This window comes from Arabidopsis lyrata (genome assembly GCF_000004255.2).
Source record: "Arabidopsis lyrata subsp. lyrata unplaced genomic scaffold ARALYscaffold_5, whole genome shotgun sequence".
Classification (NCBI taxonomy): Eukaryota; Viridiplantae; Streptophyta; class Magnoliopsida; order Brassicales; family Brassicaceae; genus Arabidopsis; species Arabidopsis lyrata.
The window spans coordinates 12,612,490-12,633,187 of NW_003302551.1; the positions used below are offsets into that span (position 1 = coordinate 12,612,490).

Genomic DNA, 20,698 nt, shown 5'->3' on the forward strand with positions numbered 1-20,698 from the left:
TTCTTGACTGTTGGACATTCACGAATAAAGTGTCCATACCCCTTACATTCATGACATTGCATGTCAGCTTTCTTTGATGGTTTGGTGTCGTCAGAATTCTTTTTGAATGATCCAAACTTCTTCTGTCCTTGTCCTTGTTCTGCCCTTCTTAAAACACGATAAAATCTTCTTACCAACAAGCTCAATGGATCTTCTTCTTCTGATTGAGATTTGTTTTCGCAAGAAGTTAATGCTAGACCTTTAGGTTTCGTAGTTCCTCCTAATTCTAACTCATGTGCTTGAAGCATTCCCACCACTTCTGCAAAACTAAGTGTATCCGTGTTATTTGATACTGTTAAAGCAGTTTTGTATGCCAAAAACTTTGATGGTAGACACCTCAGGAACTTCTTAACCAATTTCTTGTCTTTGTACTTCTTTCCAAGAGTTGATGCTTCTTGAGCTAGTGAGCTTAATTTGGAGCTAAAATCCGAAATTGATTCATTCTCTTCCATCTTCAGATTTTCAAATCTAGAGGCCAGCATATCTTTCCTTGATGTCTGAACTTTAGCTGTTCCTTCATAGTGAATCTGTAAGATGTCCCAATCTTCTTTAGCCGTTTCACAACCCTGAATTAAGTCAAATTGTTTCCTTCCAACACTGCAGTGAATAGCTGTGAGAGCTCTAGCATTAAATTTAGACTTTTTCTTCTCATCTTCAGTCCAGTCTGACTCGGGTTTGGCTGTGAAACTTCCATCTTCATTCTTAATTTGTGGTTCTTCCCATTCTTCCAAGACAGCTTTCCAAGCTAACACATCTATCCCTCTTATCACAGATTTGATTCTTGACTTCCAAAAACCATAGTTACAATCGTCTAGAACAACCTTCACGTTTTTAACCAGTTCTTGATAGCTCTCCATCTTTTCCACAAGATCTCACCTGTATGTAATCTTCACAAGCGACCGCTCTGATACCAATTGTAAATGCAAGAGCCACTAAGTTTTGAATTAGTTCACGATGTAACTCAGGATTTCTCAAAAACTCTTTCGATTAATAGAAAATATGTTTACAAGGTTTCTCCTTTAACACTATTTTCTATTCTCACTAAGTCTTGTTCTTTAATCACAGACCGATTAAGAACAATAACTCTCCCTAAAACCCTTAGCTCTCTTTAAGCCTCTAGTTCTCTATTTCTCTCAAACTAAGATTTAACAGCTAGAAATTCTCTCTCGTGATTGTGTTGAGCTTTCTGCAAGCCTTAGCACTCCTATTTATATTAAATAGGTTGAGACCATACAACAGGTCGATTTCCAATTCTAAAACTAATTGGAATGGACAATTTTCTTTTTCTTTATGGAATAGGAAATTGTCCTTTGTCTTCATGTTTTCCTTTTCTTCTTGCAAAAGGAAACTCTTCAGTCTTCTAGAATCTTCTCCAAGCTTCTAGTCTTCTCTTCAAACCGCCATAACAAGATTCTGCATATTTCCTTAATCTTGTTCATGTTGATTTGTTCTCTTGAGTTACTTCGTGAGGTATCTTGACTTAATTCAGGAACTCCTTCAGAATCTGCATCTTCAAAAAGTACGTGAAAAGTCTTCATGCATGTCGTTCGTGCGCATACGACCAGGTCTTATCAGTACCTTGAGTAGAGATTTTGATTGGCGCAATAAAATTGATTTGTTAATTCTTGATTATTCATAATAAGTCAATTTGCTTAATTAGACTTTTTTCCAAAGAACTTGTCAATCCGTGAAATATTTTGGGTTTTATATTTACCACCATTACGCATAAAGAAACGTTAAGAGGGAGTTGACTTTGGGGTGACATAGACTTGGATATACGATGCTCAAACATGTCAAGATGATGAAATTAAACAAGTAGGGGTGTTCTTGAATCAGTTTAATTAGTTGCGTGGTATTATGATTTTTTTAAAGACGATTAGATTAGACCGAAGAAAACTTCAAACCGATCGAGCCTTATATCGCTGTAAAGTGTAAACTAAACCCAAATAGTCTACACACACCCAAATCCATGGTATAGATTTGATATTAATTTAGTATATTAAAATATATAACTTAAACCAAAGTGAAACGGAAGATAGGTAGTACGAGGAAGCCTGCCAATTTTGGATTCAAACCCATGGTTAAATCAAATGTGACTTTTCCATAGTTTAAATTTTTCAGCCATTTTTCAAATAAATGAAACACTAGTTTAAATCAAATATAATTTAACATTACATTACACACAAAAAAACCCAGTGAAACCAATTTTAATTGGACTTTTTTATTTCAAGCATCTAACGACCACTTAACAAATTTATACAAGATTGAACAATCAAAGTCAACGACCACTTGAAAGCCATCTCTCCCTCTCTCTGCCATTAAACCTATAATTAATTCTCCATTAATGATATTTTCTTTTAATTGATTTAGACAAGTTGAATTTTTTCTGACCAAAAGACACTAGTAACAAATAGCAAAAAATATTTCCTACTACGTATTATACTAATGTGTATAATTCATTTCGTCACTTGCATTTTTTTTTGGTTGGAAACTAAGACATGTATTCACGTTTTCAGAGGATTGACTTGGTACTCGTTAGGGTCTTTTGCTTGAAATGGCCAGAGTAATTTCGTGCCCGGCCTCATCGCTTATAAACTTCACTTATCGTTCAGAACTTGGAGGCTGTGACTTTCTGAAATTTGTTGGGAAATTAAGAGACTATGGATAGTTTCCATGGGATTTTGTTGGTCGCAGTTGTAACTTTTGCTATAATTCACTTTGTTCAAGCTCAGGATGAAGGTATATGTCTCTACATTTTCTTGTTATAATAGGTAGCGTTTTTTTTTCCCTAGAAGATTAAACTTGTCTCTTTTGGCATTCCTATGATCATCTTAATAAGAAAAAATACGGAATTTAACACCGATGGATTTAGCATAATTGAAAACGTTTCTAGGATCATATAGGCTATGGTCGGGTTTTACGCTCTGGAAGTAAATGTATCTTGACCCATGAAAAAGCTCTTTACAAGTTATATAAATAGCACTTAGAAAATACCAAGAACTAGGTGTTGTCCCTCAGGCATAGTATCTTGAAAAATTAGAGAAATTTGATATTGTGGTTTATATACTAGTTGCATAAGTCATTTTGTCGACAATTTTCCAAAACTTGTTTAGATATAGATTTACTATCACATGTTGAAACTTTTGTATCCGTCCTACCTGCATCGTACGTATGCATATACTACATTATATGCATAATAAAAATTGTTGTTCGTGGTATTTGATCAACTATAATAAGTAAATGATTAGGAAATTTTGAGATTGCACGTTATATATCTTTGTGGTATGGTTACAGATATAGTTTTACCACATCTAAAACTATTGTTCAAAACTGGATCACATTAAACTTTGATATATAGCTACCCACTCAGATATTTGTTTTTAGCTTCTTTACTATATCAGGGATTATTGTGTAAAACTGTCCATAGTTCTTTCTTTTGATGAATGTGGTTTTATCTTAAAACAGGGTTTATCAGTTTGGATTGCGGGTTATCTCCGAACGAACCGTCTCCTTATACCGAATCTGCAACTGGATTACAGTACACATCAGATTCAAACTTTATCCAAACTGGAAAAATTGGTAGGATTCAGAGAAATCTTGAAGCAAATTACCTAAAGCCCCAGATGACGGTCAGATACTTTCCAGACGGAATACGCAACTGTTATAATATTACGGTGATGCAAGGAACCAACTATCTAATCAGAGCTAGAGCAATATATGGGAATTATGATAGTCTTAACATTTATCCTAAGTTTGACTTGTACATAGGCCCTAACTTCTGGGCAACAATAGACATTGGAAAATATGTAAACGGTACAAGGGAGGAAATCAATTACATCCCTAAATCAAACATTTTAGATCTATGTCTTGTTAAGACAGACGATACTACACCATTTATATCGACCTTCGAGATAAGACCTCTGCCAAATGATAGTTACATCACCACATCTGGTCCGTTGAAGATGTTTTCGCGGTATTATTTAACGGATTCAGAAGACTATCTAAGGTGAGCTAGTCTTTTTTAGTTAAAAGGATCTAAAACATTTTTACCCATTCATTGTGATATTTGGCTAATAAATTAAAGATTGTGACAATGGATAGGTACCCTGTGGATGTCTATGATAGAATATGGAATTCATACACTGAGACAGACTGGAAGCAGATATCCACTAGTCTTACAGTGAACACTTCCAATAGTTTCCGTCTTCCTCAGGATGCTCTCAAAACCGCTGCAACACCGGTGAATGCGAGTGCACCGTTGATAGATATCGAGTATCCGGATTCCTCTAATGATAAAGTTTACATTTACCTTCACTTTGCTGAGGTTCAAGTCTTAAAGGCCAATGAGACTAGAGAGTTTGAAATTTCTGTGAACGGAGAATCCCTTGACGACTCCTATAGGCCTTTATATCTGCAATCAGAAACGGTACAAACTCCGTCTCCAATTATTTGCGAAGACAAAGAATGCGTCGTTAAGCTGACAAAATCAGGGAAGTCTACACACCCACCTCTGCTTAACGCCGTCGAAGGTTTTGCGGTTGTAGATTTTCTACAATCTGAATCAGATGAAAATGATGGTACGTAAGTAAATGCTATATTGCATGTTTTGTATATTACAATATGGTAATTGTAACATATTATTCAAATTTATGGCAGTGATCGCTATTAAAAACATCAGAGCCGTCTATGGAGTGAATAAAGTGTCATGGCAAGGTGATCCATGTGTTCCTAGGCAGTTTTTGTGGGATGGTCTAAATTGTAGTAGCACGGATAAGTCTACACCATCAAGAATCACTTCATTGTGAGTTTCTAACTAGATTACAATGTACTTTTTCTAACTACTTGTTTTAATTCTGTATCTTGACTTATAAAACAGAAACTTGTCTTCAAGCGGGTTAACGGGAACTATAGACGCTGGAATTCAAAATCTAACACACCTAGAAAAATTGTAAGTATATATGATCATTATTGCTTTGAAGGTGAATCCCTTATTTCAATGAATTTTGATCTCCAAAATATCAAAATTTCAGGGACTTGTCAAATAATAGTTTGACTGGAGCAATCCCCGAATTTCTAGCTAACATGAAATCATTGTTGATCATGTAAGTTTCTTGACACTTTTGGTCGTAGTACTCCAAGTGTTCACTGTCACCAATGTATGAATATTTTTTCTCCTGCACTAGAAATTTGAGCAAGAACAATTTGAATGATTCAATTCCACAAGCTCTTCTCAATAGAGAAAAGGAAGGACTGAAATTAATGTAAGAAAATAAATCCACTACCTACACACATTTCATTTAAGAATCCCTTTCCATGCGCATTCATAATTCTATACAATTGATCATTTTTTTGGCAGTGTTGATGGACATGGGATAAATCAATGTCTGCCTGGTTCATGTGCCCCAAAAAAGAATTTTCCAGTGATGATTGTTGCACTGGTTGCTACAGCGGTGGCGGTAATAATCGTAGTGGTGATGATTCTCGTTTGTGTGTTAAGAAAGAAAAAGACATCAAGTCATGTGGAAGGTACCTCCAAAGACTTATGATCAAATCAAAAAAATATTATATATTATTAATTAAGGTGTCATAGATATCATTCTCTTACTAATTTGTTTTTCTGTATAGCTAATACCCCTTCAGTAATTACGCCGCGGGCGAACTTCACACACACTAGTATGTCAGAGACATCAATCGAGACAAAAGAAAGAAGGTTTAGTCATACAGAGGTTATACAAATGACAAACAAGTTCGAAAGAGCTCTAGGCGAAGGAGGGTTTGGTATCGTTTATCATGGATATATAAACGGTTCACAGCAAGTAGCTGTTAAAGTACTTTCTGAATCATCATCACAAGGCTATAAACACTTCAAAGCAGAGGTATGAAATGCTCTAAATCTTCTGAAAAAATCGCAAAACAAAATATATGACCTATCTTTAGGAACCAATATCTTAATTTTTACATTGTTGGTATGCAGGTTGAACTTCTATTAAGGGTTCACCACATAAATTTGGTAAACCTTGTTGGGTATTGTGATGAACGAGGTCACTTGGCTCTCATCTACGAATACATGTCCAATGGAGACTTAAAAGAACATTTGTCAGGTTAAACAATCTATTGTACATCAACATTTTAATTTCTTAAATTTTAAGAAAAGATTCATGTGATGACTGATTTAGATGACTCAAAATATAGGAAAACGCGGTGGCCCTTTGAATTGGAGTACTCGATTACGAATAGCTGCTGATGCTGCACTAGGTTTGTAAAATCTTTGACCCATCTCAATCACTTGTTTTTATCATCACAAAATATTTCCTATTATATCATTAGCCATGATTCAAATATATATGTATAGATGATCAATATGTAATGAATGTATTTTTCTAATATTTACAGGATTGGAGTACTTACATACTGGGTGCCAACCATCAATGGTGCACAGAGATGTCAAATGTACGAACATATTGTTGGGAGAGCAGTTCTCAGGCAAAATTGCAGATTTTGGTCTTTCAAGATCTTTCCAACTCGGAGATGAATCCCATGTTTCAACCGTTGTTGCGGGTACTCCTGGATATCTTGACCCTGAGTAAGTGTTATTAGTCCAGTCTGGAATCATGAGATTTATCATCACATTCATCTTCATCTGTTAAATTTATACACATGTATATATCTTATTCCATGTTTTTCTTGCCATGCTAGATATTACAGAACAGGTCGGTTGGCGGAAACTAGTGATGTCTATAGTTTTGGGATTGTATTATTGGAGATTATCACAAACCAACGTGTGATTGATCAAACCCGCAAAAAGTCCCACATAACAGAATGGACGGCATTTATGCTTAATAGAGGAGATATTACTAGGATCATGGATCCTAACCTCCACGGTGATTACAACTCTCGTTCTGTTTGGAGAGCTCTTGAATTGGCTATGTTGTGCGCAAACCCTTCTTCAGAAAATAGACCAAGCATGTCCCAAGTTGTTATCGAACTGAAAGAGTGTCTTACTTCTGAAAAATCGATGAAAGGTAAGAATCAAGACACAGACTCTCATAGTTCCTTTGAAATGAGCATGAGCTTTGACGCAAAAGCTGTGCCTAGTGCAAGGTAGTATTTTGCAAAGAAGCCTTGTTTGTTATTGTTTTTTTTTTTGAGAGGAGTGCTTCAATTTGTCAATAAGAAAACGAGAGGACAAATATAGCACTCTTTTGATCTCATGTATCGGAATTTTTTCTCGTTTGAAATTTGCGTATTTACCTTCCACATTTGTAGGCTACATACTTCTTCTTTATAACAAAAAGCAAAGCTTTGGCTACTTAATCAACTGATGTACAATAACTATTTCTAGTATTATGCATAATTTATTTGATTGTGGATAACTATTTTTTTCAGATAAAAACATATTTTTGTTACTTCATAAATCATTGAGTACTTTTAGTAAGAAAATGAAAAAAATTGTTTATTTGTGTCAGATGACTTATGCTAGATACTAATTAACCTTTCTAGGTGCTTCCAACTTAACTTTAACATCAAAAGTGTTATATTCTTGCCAATTTCATTTGAAAATTAAATATTATCATTTTTTACAACATATTTAAATTATAAGTTGCATGCAAAACCAAGAAAATGATGCAATGAAACCAAGAAAATGGTGAAAATCGAAGGGTTAAAACAGGTAAAATACAAACACATCAATAACCACAAGTTGCCTTTTGTTTGTCATCAAGCAAACAATGCAACAAAAAAATTACGAAAAAGGTTTAAAAGAACCGAAATAAACATGCATAGCTTATCATTTCTATTGCACAAAAAAAAAAAAAAAAGCTGGTCGAGATCTGAATAAGGAAAGAACTGATTCTTTAACCCACAACCTAGTCGGATGGGCGCATAACTCGAAAACCATTTTGATTTTTTGACAGAATGATCGGCCTAGTCGGATGGGGCTTCTATTTATGGAAAATTCTGTTTTTAGACAGCATCAAGTTTTTCATTTTCTTCGTTTCATGTGTTCTTCTAATTTGTTGGAGAAGTAAGCTTGTTTATGTTTTAATGCAAGACGACGAGTTTGGCATTGTTCGTCTGCAGTCGTTAAATCAACAACTCAACCAACGACTGCAACTAAATATTGTTCGTTTGACCGTCGTTAAATATAGAGACTAATCGTAGCGATCAACAACCAAAATTTTTAGTTGCTAGATTTTTCTACAACAATCAATTACTAATTTTTCACCATAGAGAGTAAAACTTTGAGCTATCAAGGTTTCGATTGATCAAATATATATATATGTACCATGGTATTAAAAAGCGCACCATGGGAGTAAAACTATGGATTATCAAAAACATTTTCAAAGTTTTAATTCTATCTATACAAAAGACTTTGTTTGAGGAAAAAAGAACACTAACCTAGGTTTCAAGTTTTTCCTTTTCTTCCTTAATTGTGTTCTTCTATTTTGCTGTAAAAGTAAGGTTGTTTATGTTTTAATGCATGTCAACGATTTTAGTCTTGTTCGTTTGGTAGTCGTTGGCGACTACGATCAAATGTTGTTCGTTTGATATTCACTGGTTCCCGACCAATCCCAGCAACCAACAACCAATCCCAGCGACCAACGACTTCAGTCACTAGAATTTTCAACAATCTTCAGTGATCATTCACTAATTTTCATTACACTTGTGGTAGAAAGAAAGTGAAAAGAGTTGTAAAACTTTAAGCTATCAAGTTTTTGATTGATCAAGTTTATATTAAAAAGCCCATTGGGCTAAATTTAGGGCTACAAGCCCAAAAAAAAAAGAAACGAGTCTTTAATACAAAACTGGTTCAGATTTGTCACTCTCTGACGCAAGAACCAATCACCCAGACAACAACAAAACTCAAGAAGAGAAAGAAATCGTATCTGCAGAGAGAGAGAAATGAGGTTGTTCGATCCATGGCCAGTGTTCTTCAAGAGAGAATGGAAACGTTGTTGGCCATTCCTCACTGGATTCGCCGTCACCGGCGTTCTCATCACCAAGTTAACCGCCGGACTCACTGGTAAAGTCGTCGTCGGATCTCACCGATAATAAAAATCAAATTTTCAGCTGTATTTATTGGATTCAGATCTGATTTATATGGTTTTCTTTGTGTATCAATGTCTTAATTTTAATATTGATTGTGAAAAAAACCCTAATTTTTGTGAAATGGTGATTATATATGCAGAGGAAGATGCGAAGAACTCCAAGTTCGTTCAACAACACAGAAGGTAACACCAAAATTGAATGAAAATTTCATGTTTTAATTTGTAATTTCTTGATTTGATCTTAGAGCATTTTAGGATCGATGTAGTCAAATGGCCTTTGAGGTTTCTTGGGATGTTATCAATGGATGATTATTAGTATTAAGGTAGTGAGAAATGTAAGTCTTACCACTAGAAATGTCTGTCTATTTTGTTCATTGGCTAGTATGTGAATCGCTATTTGATTTTCTTTCGTTGTTCTTGTGTGTTTGATTGCTACATTTGGCTTGGTTTGATATTATTGACTATACGTAAACTTGTAGCCAAACTCTAAAGGTTTCAACTTGTTTTGTATTTCAGGTGATGCAAAGTGTAGAAGCTGAGAAGGCATAGTGGATGCTTCAGATTTGAAACATGTTCAATAACAAAGAAGAGCATTCTATATACTCTTTTTCTTTTCTCTGAAACTTAGTAATGCAATGGTTTTGTTCACAGTTTCTTCTTCCCATTTGTTTTGGAAATGGATTTTATCGCCTTTTTTGAATCTTGCGAGCGCACATTCAATAAGGAATTGGTTCCCCAATGAATATTAACATTTTGTTCTAGTAATCCTTTGGTTCCTAATCGCAATTAACTAACCATTATCTTTGGAAATACTAATCTCTTTTTGCTAGAGAGTTTGTCTTTCTTTTTTAGGTAACCTTTAGGTTTTCTTATAGGTTGTGTCCTAATTAGCTGTGGGTTTTTTTTTTTAACTTTGATGATCAGTTACATTGCAATATTGTTTTTTATAACATAGTTTCTTGTCAACCGCTGTGTATCCGTTAATTCATTCTATAAATAACGAACGACAAGATAAGCCAATAGACATGTTTGTTGCGGATTTTGAGCTAATATTGTTTAAGTCTAGAGACGAGTGGCTTCGCCAAAGTTGTTTACATCACCCAGGATATGAAAATATGGATTCATTGAAGCAGAGAAAGTAAACTGTGGAAAGCATGGCAAGGAAGTAATTTTTTCTTTCATTAATATAAAAGCATTCGTTCATAATCTTTATTTTTCTATAGGGACAATATAACTGTGGAAAGTATGAGAAACATATTATATGAAACCAACCAATTGCACCATGGAATTTTGAAAAGTAGAACTGATTTATAGTGCATTCTGCGTTTGCTTTAGATCCATGACGGAGTTTTAGTTCTTGGGGACTCCGAGCCTTAGCCTGAAGTCTTCTTCCATAAGGGGAAGACCTTCACGAAGCTTCACCTTTGGTTCCCATCCCAACACTTCTTTAGCCTTTGTGATGTCCGGCTTCCTCTGTCTTGGATCATCCGGTGTGTTCTCAACCATCTTTATCTCTATGCTCGGGTTAATCAGCTGCAATCAAACCAACATGTCATTAACGGACAACCAAGAATTTTAAAGCACTTACTCATATCAATCGAGAAACCAGACTCTCACCTCCTTCACTGTCTCAGCAAGTTCCACCATGGTAAACTCACCTGAGAAAACAAAGATTCAGACACAAAGCAATAAGTTCAAGAGATTGGTTGGGTTGGGTTTTGTTTTGTGTAGTGGAGGAATGTTACGGGCTTTACCTGGGTTACCGATGTTGATGGGACCAGTGTCATCTCCTTCCATGAGGCGCATAAGTCCATCAACCATGTCAGATACATAACAGAAACTGCGTGTCTGTGTCCCTGGTTTCTGAACAGTCAATGCCTCACCACTACATATTCATGACAAGAACAATAACAAGAGATGAGTAATCAAACAGGTTATAGCTCGGGAAAGGAAAAGAAATTTTGTTTGTTCGATTGAGCAAAGGGGCTCACCGGAGTGCTTGTGCAATGAAGTTGCTTACAACACGGCCATCATCAATGTTCATGCGTGGACCATAAGTGTTGAAGATTCTGGCAATGCGGATTTCTATAAAGAACAAACAAACACAAGTTAAGCAATAAAGGACAATGAGAATATGTTGATGCAAATTACAGGGAGAACTTTGAAGCGTGAGCCTTGGAAAATACAACTGACCAATTCCATGCTGCCTATGGTAGTCAAACATCAAGGTCTCAGCTACACGCTTGCCTTCATCATAACAGCTCCTAACACCTATTTTAATAGCAACCAAGTTATAAGACCGTGAATTGGAACATACATAAGTTGAGAATTAAAAGCTGATAAGTGTTTGAGCCTACCAATTGGGTTGACATTTCCCCAATAGCTCTCAGGCTGGGGATGGATGAGAGGATCTCCATACACTTCCGAGGTTGAGGTAAGCAAAATCCTGTTCGGAATAAGAGTTAGTTAGTCACAAAGGTGATATACTATATAAAGAAGGGATCAATTTGCAAACCTTGCTCCAACACGCTTGGCGAGACCTAGCATGTTCAGTGTGCCAATCACATTTGTCTTGATTGTCTTCACAGGGTTATACTTGTAGAAAATGGGAGAAGCAGGACATGCGAGATGGTAAATCTGATCAACCTCGATCAAAAGTGGCTCCGTGACATCTGTTAAACTCAAAGCCAAATATAAATAAGTAGAGAAAAAAGGCAGGAAAATTCCATTCTCAATAGCAGCAACAAGCCAGATAGTTTCGAGACCATACCGTGACGGATAAGCTCAAATCTCGGATGACCGATCCACTTCTTAAGGTTGTCCTTTGAACCGGTGAAATAGTTATCAGCAACAATCACCTGGGGAAAAATATATAAAACATCAGTAATTGATCCAATGGATAAATTATTATGTAATAGGACTAACTCAGTTGTTTGCAAACCTCATTCTTTTCGTTTTCCATCAACTTATCAACAAGGTGAGAGCCAATGAATCCAGCTCCTCCTGAGATCAAGATCCTCATATTTGACTGCACAAATTAAAAAAAAAAAAAAAGTACTCACTTCAAACATCTTATTAAGACCAAATAACAAATACAAATTCATCGCAAGGGGACATCAAACAACTTTACAATACAAACGCAATCATAGACAACCAGATGCAGAACATAGAACAACAAAGATCTCTCACAATACACAATGTAGCAAACGAATAGACCTACTAGACTGCTAACAAGCCTCTTCAGTTTTCGCACAATATCGCCACAACTCAAGATCTAAGTAGAACGAATATCCAGGATTCAATCTCAATGATCCTTATACATAGAATATGTTTTGATTCTACACAATATCAACAAGATCAAGTAAATGCAGACTTCTCACTACAAAGATCAAATGATCAATTCAAGAAACTAAATAGTATCACACCATTATGATCCAACCTAAAAACAAGGATCACAACACGAGATTCACTCTCCAACCACATAAAGTAGTAACCTACACATGATTTTCTCTGTAACGGCAGATTTCAAATGGACAAAACGAGATTCAACACATGAAATTAATGGGTATCACCAGAATCGAATCAAAATCATAACTTTACCTGACAAAACTTGGAATTACGGAGAGGAGAAGGAGAAGGAGGAGGCTTTGGGCTTGTTTGTTTATCACTTGACGCCATTGATGAGAGATCGATCACAAAAACCCTGAATTGTTGAGAAAAATCGAATCAAACAAACGAGAAAATGAAGATTCCGATTGAAGAAAGAGAAAAGGGTTCGAGAGGAAGAATACGAGATCGATGAGAGAACCCTAAAAACGAAAACTTTGTGATCTGAAGAGAGCGAATAAATAGTCTCTCACAAGTGTCGGAACTTCTTCTTCTTCCTCTGTAAAATTTTGAATATATTATCTGGAAAATTAAGATATTTTTTTTGAGAATTCTTTTTTTAGACTTTTTTTTTTGTTGTTAAATTTGTTTGTGACTTAAAAAACACGAAAAGTGGAAAAACGAAATTAATTTGTGGTGAGCTTACTCGATTACAACGACAACATTTGACCAAATGCATTATCTGATGTGGCAATTTCTAAACTTATCAAGAAACTGTATTTTGCTATTTATTTCCCTTGACCAAAAACAAAAAGGCTATTATTTTACCAAATTTTAACTTTCAATATATTCCATCTGTTTATGAAAATTAATTTGTTAGAATTCACACATACATTTTCCCTTTGATTTGGATGAGAATCCAATTCCATGGTAAATTATCCAAGTAAGTATCGAGTTTTAAGCAGAAGACTAGAAATAATATATCTACAAAACATAAAATATATTTTTGTTATAGTCATTGAACTTGATATTTAAAAAACTGGACCTATCAAAGAAACTAATCGTACCATCTAAATCTTTTTTCTAACAGTTCCAAGCTAAATAATATGCTGATTTGTTTATTCGAATTCGACCATGACACATCAAATAAGATATATATTTTTTTTGGTTAGAACTAATAAGAAGAAACTTGTTCTCTTGTTGACTTCAATTTTGTACATTACGGGTATAATAATCATTTTTATATCATCAACAAATAAAAATAAATATTGGTAATCTTCCACTAGCAGTTCTTAGTTTTACAAAACATTACCAACAATGGCAACACATCTTGTACAGAGGATGATGACAAAATGTCTCAAGATATACTGAACCATAGTTACTTTCTCCCAAACGTAAAATGTACTGAGAACTGCAACCATTAACCCTAAACCAGGACTCAAAACTACGTTGAACCGAGTGATTCTCATTATTCCGACAACGAACACGCTGAATAAGAGACAGGTTTATTCACTAATGACTATGTATATATCAACGCATATCACACATATACTATCACTATGTTTACAGAAGCCAACGCATGTGCCTGAAATTAGTTATGGATGGTTCTTACCTCATGGAAGCTTAAAAGGGTCTGCTCTCAGGATCAGCGAATCCAGCTAGTAGTGCCCCAAAGAGCCATGTCATGAGCAAGAACACTACCGCTGTCCGTAGCACTTGGCTACATATGTTCAGGCTCGGCTCGTCTTCATAGGCTAAATCAGGAGTCTGGACATTGTAACTCCAGTGGCTATCGTCTAGCTTCTCTGTTTCACTCAAGCTTCTTCTCTTGCTTCTTGGGTGTGTTTGTGGTTGTTGTGGATCTTGTTCGCTGAGATTTGAGCATCTTTTGCAGTTGCAGTTGCCGCCAAGGTATGAAGGAAGTGTCTGGAGGTATTCAGAGAGGACTCGATGGAAAGTTTCCCCTTCAATTCTCAGCTTCTTGCGTGTGGTTGGTCTAAGAATCTATGAGAGAAGAACATAAGTTTAGGCAGGGGATATGCAACGATCATAGATCCAATTACAGATCTGAGAACAAAGTCTAAGAAAACCGAAAAAACTGAAGTTAGCTCAGGTAGATTCTTTACTTGGATGAAAGTCTGGGAAATGACTCGAACAACAGGAGGGAGGCGAATGATAAATAGGCAGCCAAGACGGTTAGGGAAGTGATCTTGAAGAATGGATGAACAAGATCTCATCATCTGCATGGGAATCCTCAGAGGAGATAATCCTTCACAATCGACTAAAACAGTAAGTTCTGAATTCTCAGGGGTCAAAAGATGCAAAACGCCGTGCTCTACCTGAGATACTGAAACAATGACAATAATGGAAAATTAAAAGGATACGGTAGCAAAGAAAATACTAGAAAAGTGTAGTAGAGCCACTACGGACGTACTGATTGCCTGAGCGAAACGAGGTCTTTCATGAGATGGCAACTTTAGAAAAGCAAGCCCCAAGCGAACAATGAGGCAAGGTCGTTGGTTCTTGTCATATCCATGCCAAAAGACTAAACTTGACCATGTCTCAAGTTCTTCTTCAGATAGGATTCTGTAAGTCTCCCTCCAATGAATTGTCTTTTTTATTGAAGATAGTAAGGATGTGAAGTCTCCATTTGACACTCTATAGAATCTATGAAGCTCGTCTTCGTTGAGTCTACATTAAAATGAGACTAAACGGTTATGATTGAATGCAGAATTTAATACTGAAACTCAAAAAAAGGATCACTTATTCATATAACACTTAATCTAAAAGTACCTCTCAGGCAAGCTAAGTCTCTGCTTTTCCAGTTCTTCATAGAGTTGCCTAAGCCAGTCTTGTGAAGTTACAGAAAGTGGAGCCTCATCTTCAATTCTGTATTTACAAAAAAAGTCAAGATATGTAGGACTATGGAGCTTAAATAGTTTCAAGGGATAAGCAAAACTTCAATTGCTTCAGATTAAAGTTGTACAGTCTCAGACTATTATAGTACAATATAACAGGTAAGATTTTTACATCGCGTACCTTATATCTGATGGAGACTGTGACGTCTGTGGGTCAGATTGTGATTCTGAAGATGTATGAGAAGTGGTACCACCTGAGGCTTCTTGCTTTAACTCTGACTGGTCTGTGAGAGCCTCAGCTATCGTGAGGACCAATAATGGCCGAGACAGCATCTGCATAACGATCACACACAATAATTGAGACTCGCCGAAGATCAGCATGGGATACATAAACTAAAAAGTAAAAGATCACAGAACTACTAGTGACCAGGATTCCTCAAACTACGGCATGTATCATCAACCGTAGGCCTAAACAGCGACAAACGAAAAAAAAAGGGTATAGTGTCATAACGACACAGTATCAAACCTGCATTGCCTTGATCAACTCCTTGAAAGGAGCCCATCTCTGAATCCACTTAAGAGGAGGATAACAAAGACATTGCAACGCCTGAAGACTATTCCACAAATGAGGACATCTAGCCTTCGAAACCCTTCGAACAACTTCCAAAACAGCGATTTTCAGCAGAAACACAGCTGCATTACGAACGGTTCCACTACCAATTCTACCATTATTCCCCAATGAAACATGCTTATATATTGTCTGCTGAACCGCTCTTGGAATAGCAGCTACTAAGCTTCTCTTAGGTAACAACTCTTTCCCAGAAGAAACAGTTGCCATCACAGAGTTTCTACTTCTACCGGAATTGTCTCCCATTCAAATCAATCCCACAAACTTAAAGAATGAGCAAATACGTAACGGAACGAGATCACACCAATTTCATGTCGAAGCAATATCAATCTGCGAACAACTTTGCGTTAGTAACATTCCGATCAGAATTAATAAACGGAATCAGAGAATTCTATAAAGAAATGAACAAAACGAACCACGAATTAAATCGACGGACAACAGATCGGAATCGTTGAAGTGGTCGGAGAATCAAAATTTCTCGGCGGCGAAAGCGAGATTTCGTCTTCTCTCCGAAGTTCACAAAGCGAAACAGAAAAAGGAAACAAGAACAACACGGAATATGACACGTGTACTCTCCCAACTGTTTTGATATCGATTGATAGGTGAATCAACGGTCCAAGGGCGACAACGTCACGGGCCTTTTAAATACGTAGACCCAAGAAACAAACATCATGCTGTTTTTTTCAATTTGTCTAGAAAACGCGAAAAACTGTACGAAGTTTCTCATGGGAACGTAAGAACGGCGTGGAGTTTTAGCGTACTAAAAAAGGGAAGTAATTACACTGAGAAACAAAGCTTTCACAACAAACCAACACAAAGCTTCTTCAGCAGAAAACGTAAGAATAGTATAAATTTTAATGTCAGTTTTTTTCAAGAACATGATTTTTTTCGACCAAACACTTCATTTCACGTTCAAGAACGCGATTAAAAGATGCAAGACGGGTTTATTACAAGTAGTGTTTGGACAGTTTTTTAAAAGGGATTTTTGTCGATAAGATAAATGAGCTTTTGAACTCCATAGAAGGTGGAGTTGAAGTGTGAAAGTGTTTGTATGATCAAAACATTTCTTGAGACTTTCTCACACAACGGCTCACTTTCTTCTTAAACTCGTCTCTCTTCTCTCTCCATTCTTTCTGCAAGAGGAAAAAAACACGGGAAGGATGGTTAAACGAGCAAGCTCTGGTACATACAAGACTCTTATAAAACTATATGAGAATCCAAAGAGTTAGTATTTTAATCTGTTGATATCATAGCTAATTGATAGAGAACACTCACAGCAGCTTCAACGTTCGCAGGAGATTCATCGTTGGGACCAGAGAGCATCGATATGATACTCAACATGATACTCTCAACCTGTAATCAGCATTGTTATTTCCACTCATCAAATCTAAATGACATATTCTTGGTTTTTTAAAGAGAATGTTGGATCAATATAAAACGTACTGTGTGAACAGGCGTCCAACGCTCGCTTGCAAGCTCATATCCGCTTGGATCATCACCAGGAGGATGTAGAATAGATATACAAACACGACCATCGGGATAAACTGCAGACCATAAGACAAACATTTGCCAAAAACCTTAGCTACTCAAACAAGATCAAGAAGCAAATACTGGCATATAAGATCAATGAGCAAATATCTGAGAGAAAGAACTAACCGTTAGGATGCCAAATATCTGAAGTAAACCGCACCGTAGGTGGGCTATTAGGATAGTTTTGTGGGAATGACATAATGGCATAGAAAAATCCTCCTTCACTGCATTTACAAAGTTCCGTAACTTATGCTTAATCATTTTGTCAAGATACAAATAAAGCAATTTAATTCAATTCAATTCCACAAGAACACTACTCCAATCTAATCCAGCAAAAACAAATTCGCTCCAAAACCGACAAATCGATCCATTCTAAGCTCAAATCCACATGGATCATCAAAATCCAGAACATAGAGTATAACAAAATCTCAATGGAAACTCAAGGAACGTACTAGAGAGTATCAGGAGGTCCAATAATGGTAACGCTCCATTCGAATATATTCTTCTCATCAACTAAACCAGCAGAGAATCCATCTACAGGATGCTTACATAGATCTGAAACCAAACACACACAAAATCAAAATCAAATTCAATAACAGAGAAATTCAACATCAAACACAGATTCGTTGAGATTCTTGTACCTTTAAGCTGTTTCTGAAGAAGAAGACAAGCTTGTGAGTTCATGTTGGATGATGAGAAATCGAGCTAGAGCTTCAAGTGATCTGAGAGAAGAGGAAGAGGAAGAAGATAGAGATGGTGATTGAATTGAGAGATTTATATCGAGAAGGTTCAAAAAAGATGAGAGCTGGGGATTTTTTTTTTTTTTTTTTGGTAAGCATCGATGTTTCATTGTTCATCAAGGGAACACATGGGAATGGAGGGATCTGCTACGGACGTGTCTTGTTTACTTTTACGATTCTATCCAATAGGATTGCGAATTTTTTCAACGTTCAAAGGTAAACGGAAACACAGCTTCACAATCACCAAAGTGGCCGACTAATATAAAAGGGTAAAACACATAATTAACAAAAAGGTTAATTTTGCATTCACACAATATATGGATCGTCTTAGTGAGTGTAGTGTCGGTTTATTGTTCTTTATAAGAATGGAATTTAATTCGACCTCCAAATTTTAATTCGGTTTAGTGTTGGTTTTAGATGGTTTGCTATCGGGTTTAGGTCGTTAACCGATAAAATTACATATAGAGATATATATCCAAAGACCCCAAAATCGATTTTAATAAAATTACAAGAAAAATATATTTTAGTTAGTATCTCTACAATAATTATTTGAGAAGTAGAAACGCACCATATTGAAAGTTAGGGCATTGGAGGCCTGTGGTTAAAAGTTAGAATGATTTGTCCTAAACACCCTTAATGAATTGTTCTTCTCGAAATTTCTCCTTCTTCATAATTAGGGGTATATAAGTCTAATCGTGTGTTGATCTCTATAATAATGTCCTAAACACCCTCAATTCGAAAATCTTTGTTCTTAATTGTTAAGGGTATATAAGTCTAATCGTGTTTTGAGATGATTAGTCTTAATCACCCTTAAATTTTTTTATTTTATAGTGTAATCGTTGGGGATACGGATGTCATAATGTCTCGACTTTAATGATTATGGAATCTTAGCTTAAATTTATTTGTTAATTTTTTAGATAATTCTATATCTTAGTAGTTAAAATTCGTTTTTGTTAGTTTTCTGATTTTGTTTCTAATTAAAAAGTTAAATTGATTTGTTAATATTTTGGATATAATCTATATCTTAGTAGTTAATATTCGTTTTTGTTAGTTTTCTGATTTAGTTTCTAATTAAAAAGTTAAATTTCTTAAGATAATGATTGATGTTTGCCCTAATCTTAAAGCTATATATATTGTTGATCGGCCAGAGAATTAGGTATTATTTTTCTGTGCCCATTAGATAGTTTTCATCGTTATGGTTTTGTTATACAGCTACGATTCTGATGAATCAAATTGTTTGTCATGCAAATATTGTTTTTATTTACCTTTAGAGGTCGTGTGCATATTGTTTGTGTTGTTTGTTTTATTTTTGCATTAGTTCGTTGATTTATTGTTTTGCTGATTTGGTTTTTTGGTGTGTGTTTTAGTTTTGTATAACGTGGGAGGTTCCATCGACAAAGCTCTCCGACGAAGGTGGTGTTGACGAGCAAAGAACGAGGTTTGGAAAGGTACTTCTATAGATTTGGTTTGTATATTTTACATTTATTTACCTATTTAAATTTTTGTGTTTCTTCCTGTTATCTTATATATTTTTATATGCGATTTTATTGCGTTTTATTGTTTAGTATTGATTTTTTAATTAAATTGTCAAATAGTTTTGAATACGTGGACAAGAAGGACGGTCCATGCCTAATTGCCTATAGGCTATAGTAAATGTGTAATATTAATTACGATAATGATATGTTGTTTTTACCTTCAAAGGTACGCCATTGACCTCCATGGCTCCATATCCAAATACGATGGAATAACTCATGAGTCTTGATGAATACTTACTTTCAGATTGCTGAGACTTATGGATCAACGCTATAAAGGTATTGCCCATGATGTTGGCCAGTCAGAGATATTGGGCCGCATTCATGTTGCTCTTATCAAGGTGAACACCGCCAATCTTTTTTCCCCCTCTTTTTTTTTCCTATTTCCTTCTTCTTTGCATAAGAAACTGAAAATCTCGAACCTTGCAGATTGGGAATAACTTTTACCCGTGTTCATTCGTGGTGCTGGACTCACCTAACATGGAATTTCTATTTGGCATGGATATGTTGCGTAAGCATCAGGTACTATCTCTATAATTGACTTTAAATTTATTGCATCTGTTTCAACCAATGCAAAGCCGTTACTATCTTTCTTGCTATGTGTAGTCAGAGCCGGCCACGGCTACAAGCGAGCCAAGCACCAGCTTGCGACCGCCCAAGAGTTTATTAAAAGAAACGGCCGCCATTTGCAACAAATATTCATCAGCTCTACTGGTAAATGTGAGCTATTACAAGAGAAGAGATTTCTGGTTCGATTCCCACTAAGAACGTTTTAAAGTTTTTTCATTTTTTTTTTATAAATTAGTAATTAGTATGTCCAAAAAATTTTTTGGCTTCCGCCACCTATTTTCTAAGGACGGCTCTGTGTGTAGTGCACTATAGATTTGAATGAAAACGTCATGACTGTTGGAGGAGAGGTCCCCGTGCCCTTTTTGCAAGGTCAAATCTCTACTACCATCAATCTTGATAATTATGAGCCCTTTTATATTCGTTGCCT

General features: G+C 35.8%; 6 protein-coding genes across 11 annotated transcripts; 3 read left to right on the forward strand and 3 right to left on the reverse strand.

The window, feature by feature from the left end:
• The first annotated feature begins 2,564 nt into the window (after positions 1-2,564).
• LOC9311847 (putative receptor-like protein kinase At3g46340) lies at positions 2,565-7,163 on the forward strand. The gene is made up of 13 exons (XM_002875733.2): positions 2,565-2,778; positions 3,505-4,045; positions 4,141-4,616; positions 4,696-4,840; positions 4,916-4,987; positions 5,070-5,141; positions 5,223-5,300; positions 5,396-5,565; positions 5,665-5,915; positions 6,014-6,140; positions 6,232-6,294; positions 6,433-6,622; positions 6,736-7,163. The coding sequence occupies exons 1-13, from the start codon at positions 2,700-2,702 to the stop codon at positions 7,142-7,144; spliced, it is 2,673 nt and encodes an 890-aa protein (XP_002875779.1). The 5' UTR covers positions 2,565-2,699; the 3' UTR covers positions 7,145-7,163.
• Positions 7,164-8,809: 1,646 nt separating this feature from the next.
• Positions 8,810-9,273, forward strand: LOC9311848. The gene is made up of 2 exons (XM_021024264.1): positions 8,810-9,061; positions 9,227-9,273. Exons 1-2 carry the CDS (start codon positions 8,941-8,943, stop codon positions 9,271-9,273), a joined length of 168 nt encoding a protein of 55 aa, XP_020879923.1. The 5' UTR covers positions 8,810-8,940.
• Positions 9,274-10,248: 975 nt separating this feature from the next.
• On the reverse strand, positions 10,249-12,972 carry LOC9311849 (UDP-glucuronic acid decarboxylase 5). Of its 3 annotated transcripts, XM_021024262.1 has the most exons (11): positions 12,878-12,972; positions 12,687-12,789; positions 12,028-12,114; positions 11,857-11,944; positions 11,602-11,758; positions 11,444-11,532; positions 11,280-11,357; positions 11,078-11,171; positions 10,841-10,971; positions 10,704-10,744; positions 10,249-10,619 (listed from the first exon to the last, which is right to left on the reverse strand). In XM_021024262.1, exons 2-11 carry the CDS (start codon positions 12,762-12,764, stop codon positions 10,437-10,439), a joined length of 1,026 nt encoding a protein of 341 aa, XP_020879921.1. In that variant the 5' UTR covers positions 12,765-12,789; positions 12,878-12,972; the 3' UTR covers positions 10,249-10,436. The 3 variants fall into 3 exon arrangements, with proteins under 3 accessions (XP_020879921.1, XP_020879920.1, XP_020879922.1); XM_021024261.1 differs by having other exon boundaries at positions 12,687-12,955; XM_021024263.1 differs by lacking the exons at positions 12,687-12,789; positions 12,878-12,972 and adding an exon at positions 12,407-12,490 and having other exon boundaries at positions 10,322-10,619.
• On the reverse strand, positions 12,715-16,468 carry LOC9313552 (sec14 cytosolic factor). 4 transcript variants are annotated; one of them, XM_021024260.1, is made up of 8 exons: positions 16,316-16,468; positions 15,798-16,229; positions 15,453-15,604; positions 15,207-15,302; positions 14,848-15,104; positions 14,540-14,760; positions 14,026-14,417; positions 12,715-12,789 (listed from the first exon to the last, which is right to left on the reverse strand). In XM_021024260.1, exons 2-7 carry the CDS (start codon positions 16,143-16,145, stop codon positions 14,037-14,039), a joined length of 1,455 nt encoding a protein of 484 aa, XP_020879919.1. In that variant the 5' UTR covers positions 16,146-16,229; positions 16,316-16,468; the 3' UTR covers positions 12,715-12,789; positions 14,026-14,036. The 4 variants fall into 4 exon arrangements, with proteins under 4 accessions (XP_020879919.1, XP_020879917.1, XP_020879918.1 ...); XM_021024258.1 differs by having other exon boundaries at positions 12,785-12,972; XM_021024259.1 differs by lacking the exon at positions 12,715-12,789 and having other exon boundaries at positions 13,638-14,417; positions 16,319-16,467.
• A 254-nt stretch (positions 16,469-16,722) lies between these two features.
• LOC9313553 (ubiquitin-conjugating enzyme E2 13) lies at positions 16,723-18,268 on the reverse strand. Its single transcript, XM_002877439.2, has 6 exons — positions 18,071-18,268; positions 17,882-17,984; positions 17,556-17,653; positions 17,343-17,443; positions 17,175-17,252; positions 16,723-17,032 (listed from the first exon to the last, which is right to left on the reverse strand). Exons 1-6 carry the CDS (start codon positions 18,111-18,113, stop codon positions 16,955-16,957), a joined length of 501 nt encoding a protein of 166 aa, XP_002877485.1. The 5' UTR covers positions 18,114-18,268; the 3' UTR covers positions 16,723-16,954.
• A 1,685-nt stretch (positions 18,269-19,953) lies between these two features.
• LOC9313554 (DNA damage-inducible protein 1) lies at positions 19,954-20,478 on the forward strand. The gene is made up of 3 exons (XM_021024244.1): positions 19,954-20,042; positions 20,131-20,223; positions 20,308-20,478. Exons 1-3 carry the CDS (start codon positions 19,962-19,964, stop codon positions 20,464-20,466), a joined length of 333 nt encoding a protein of 110 aa, XP_020879903.1. The 5' UTR covers positions 19,954-19,961; the 3' UTR covers positions 20,467-20,478.
• The last annotated feature ends 220 nt before the right edge of the window (positions 20,479-20,698 follow it).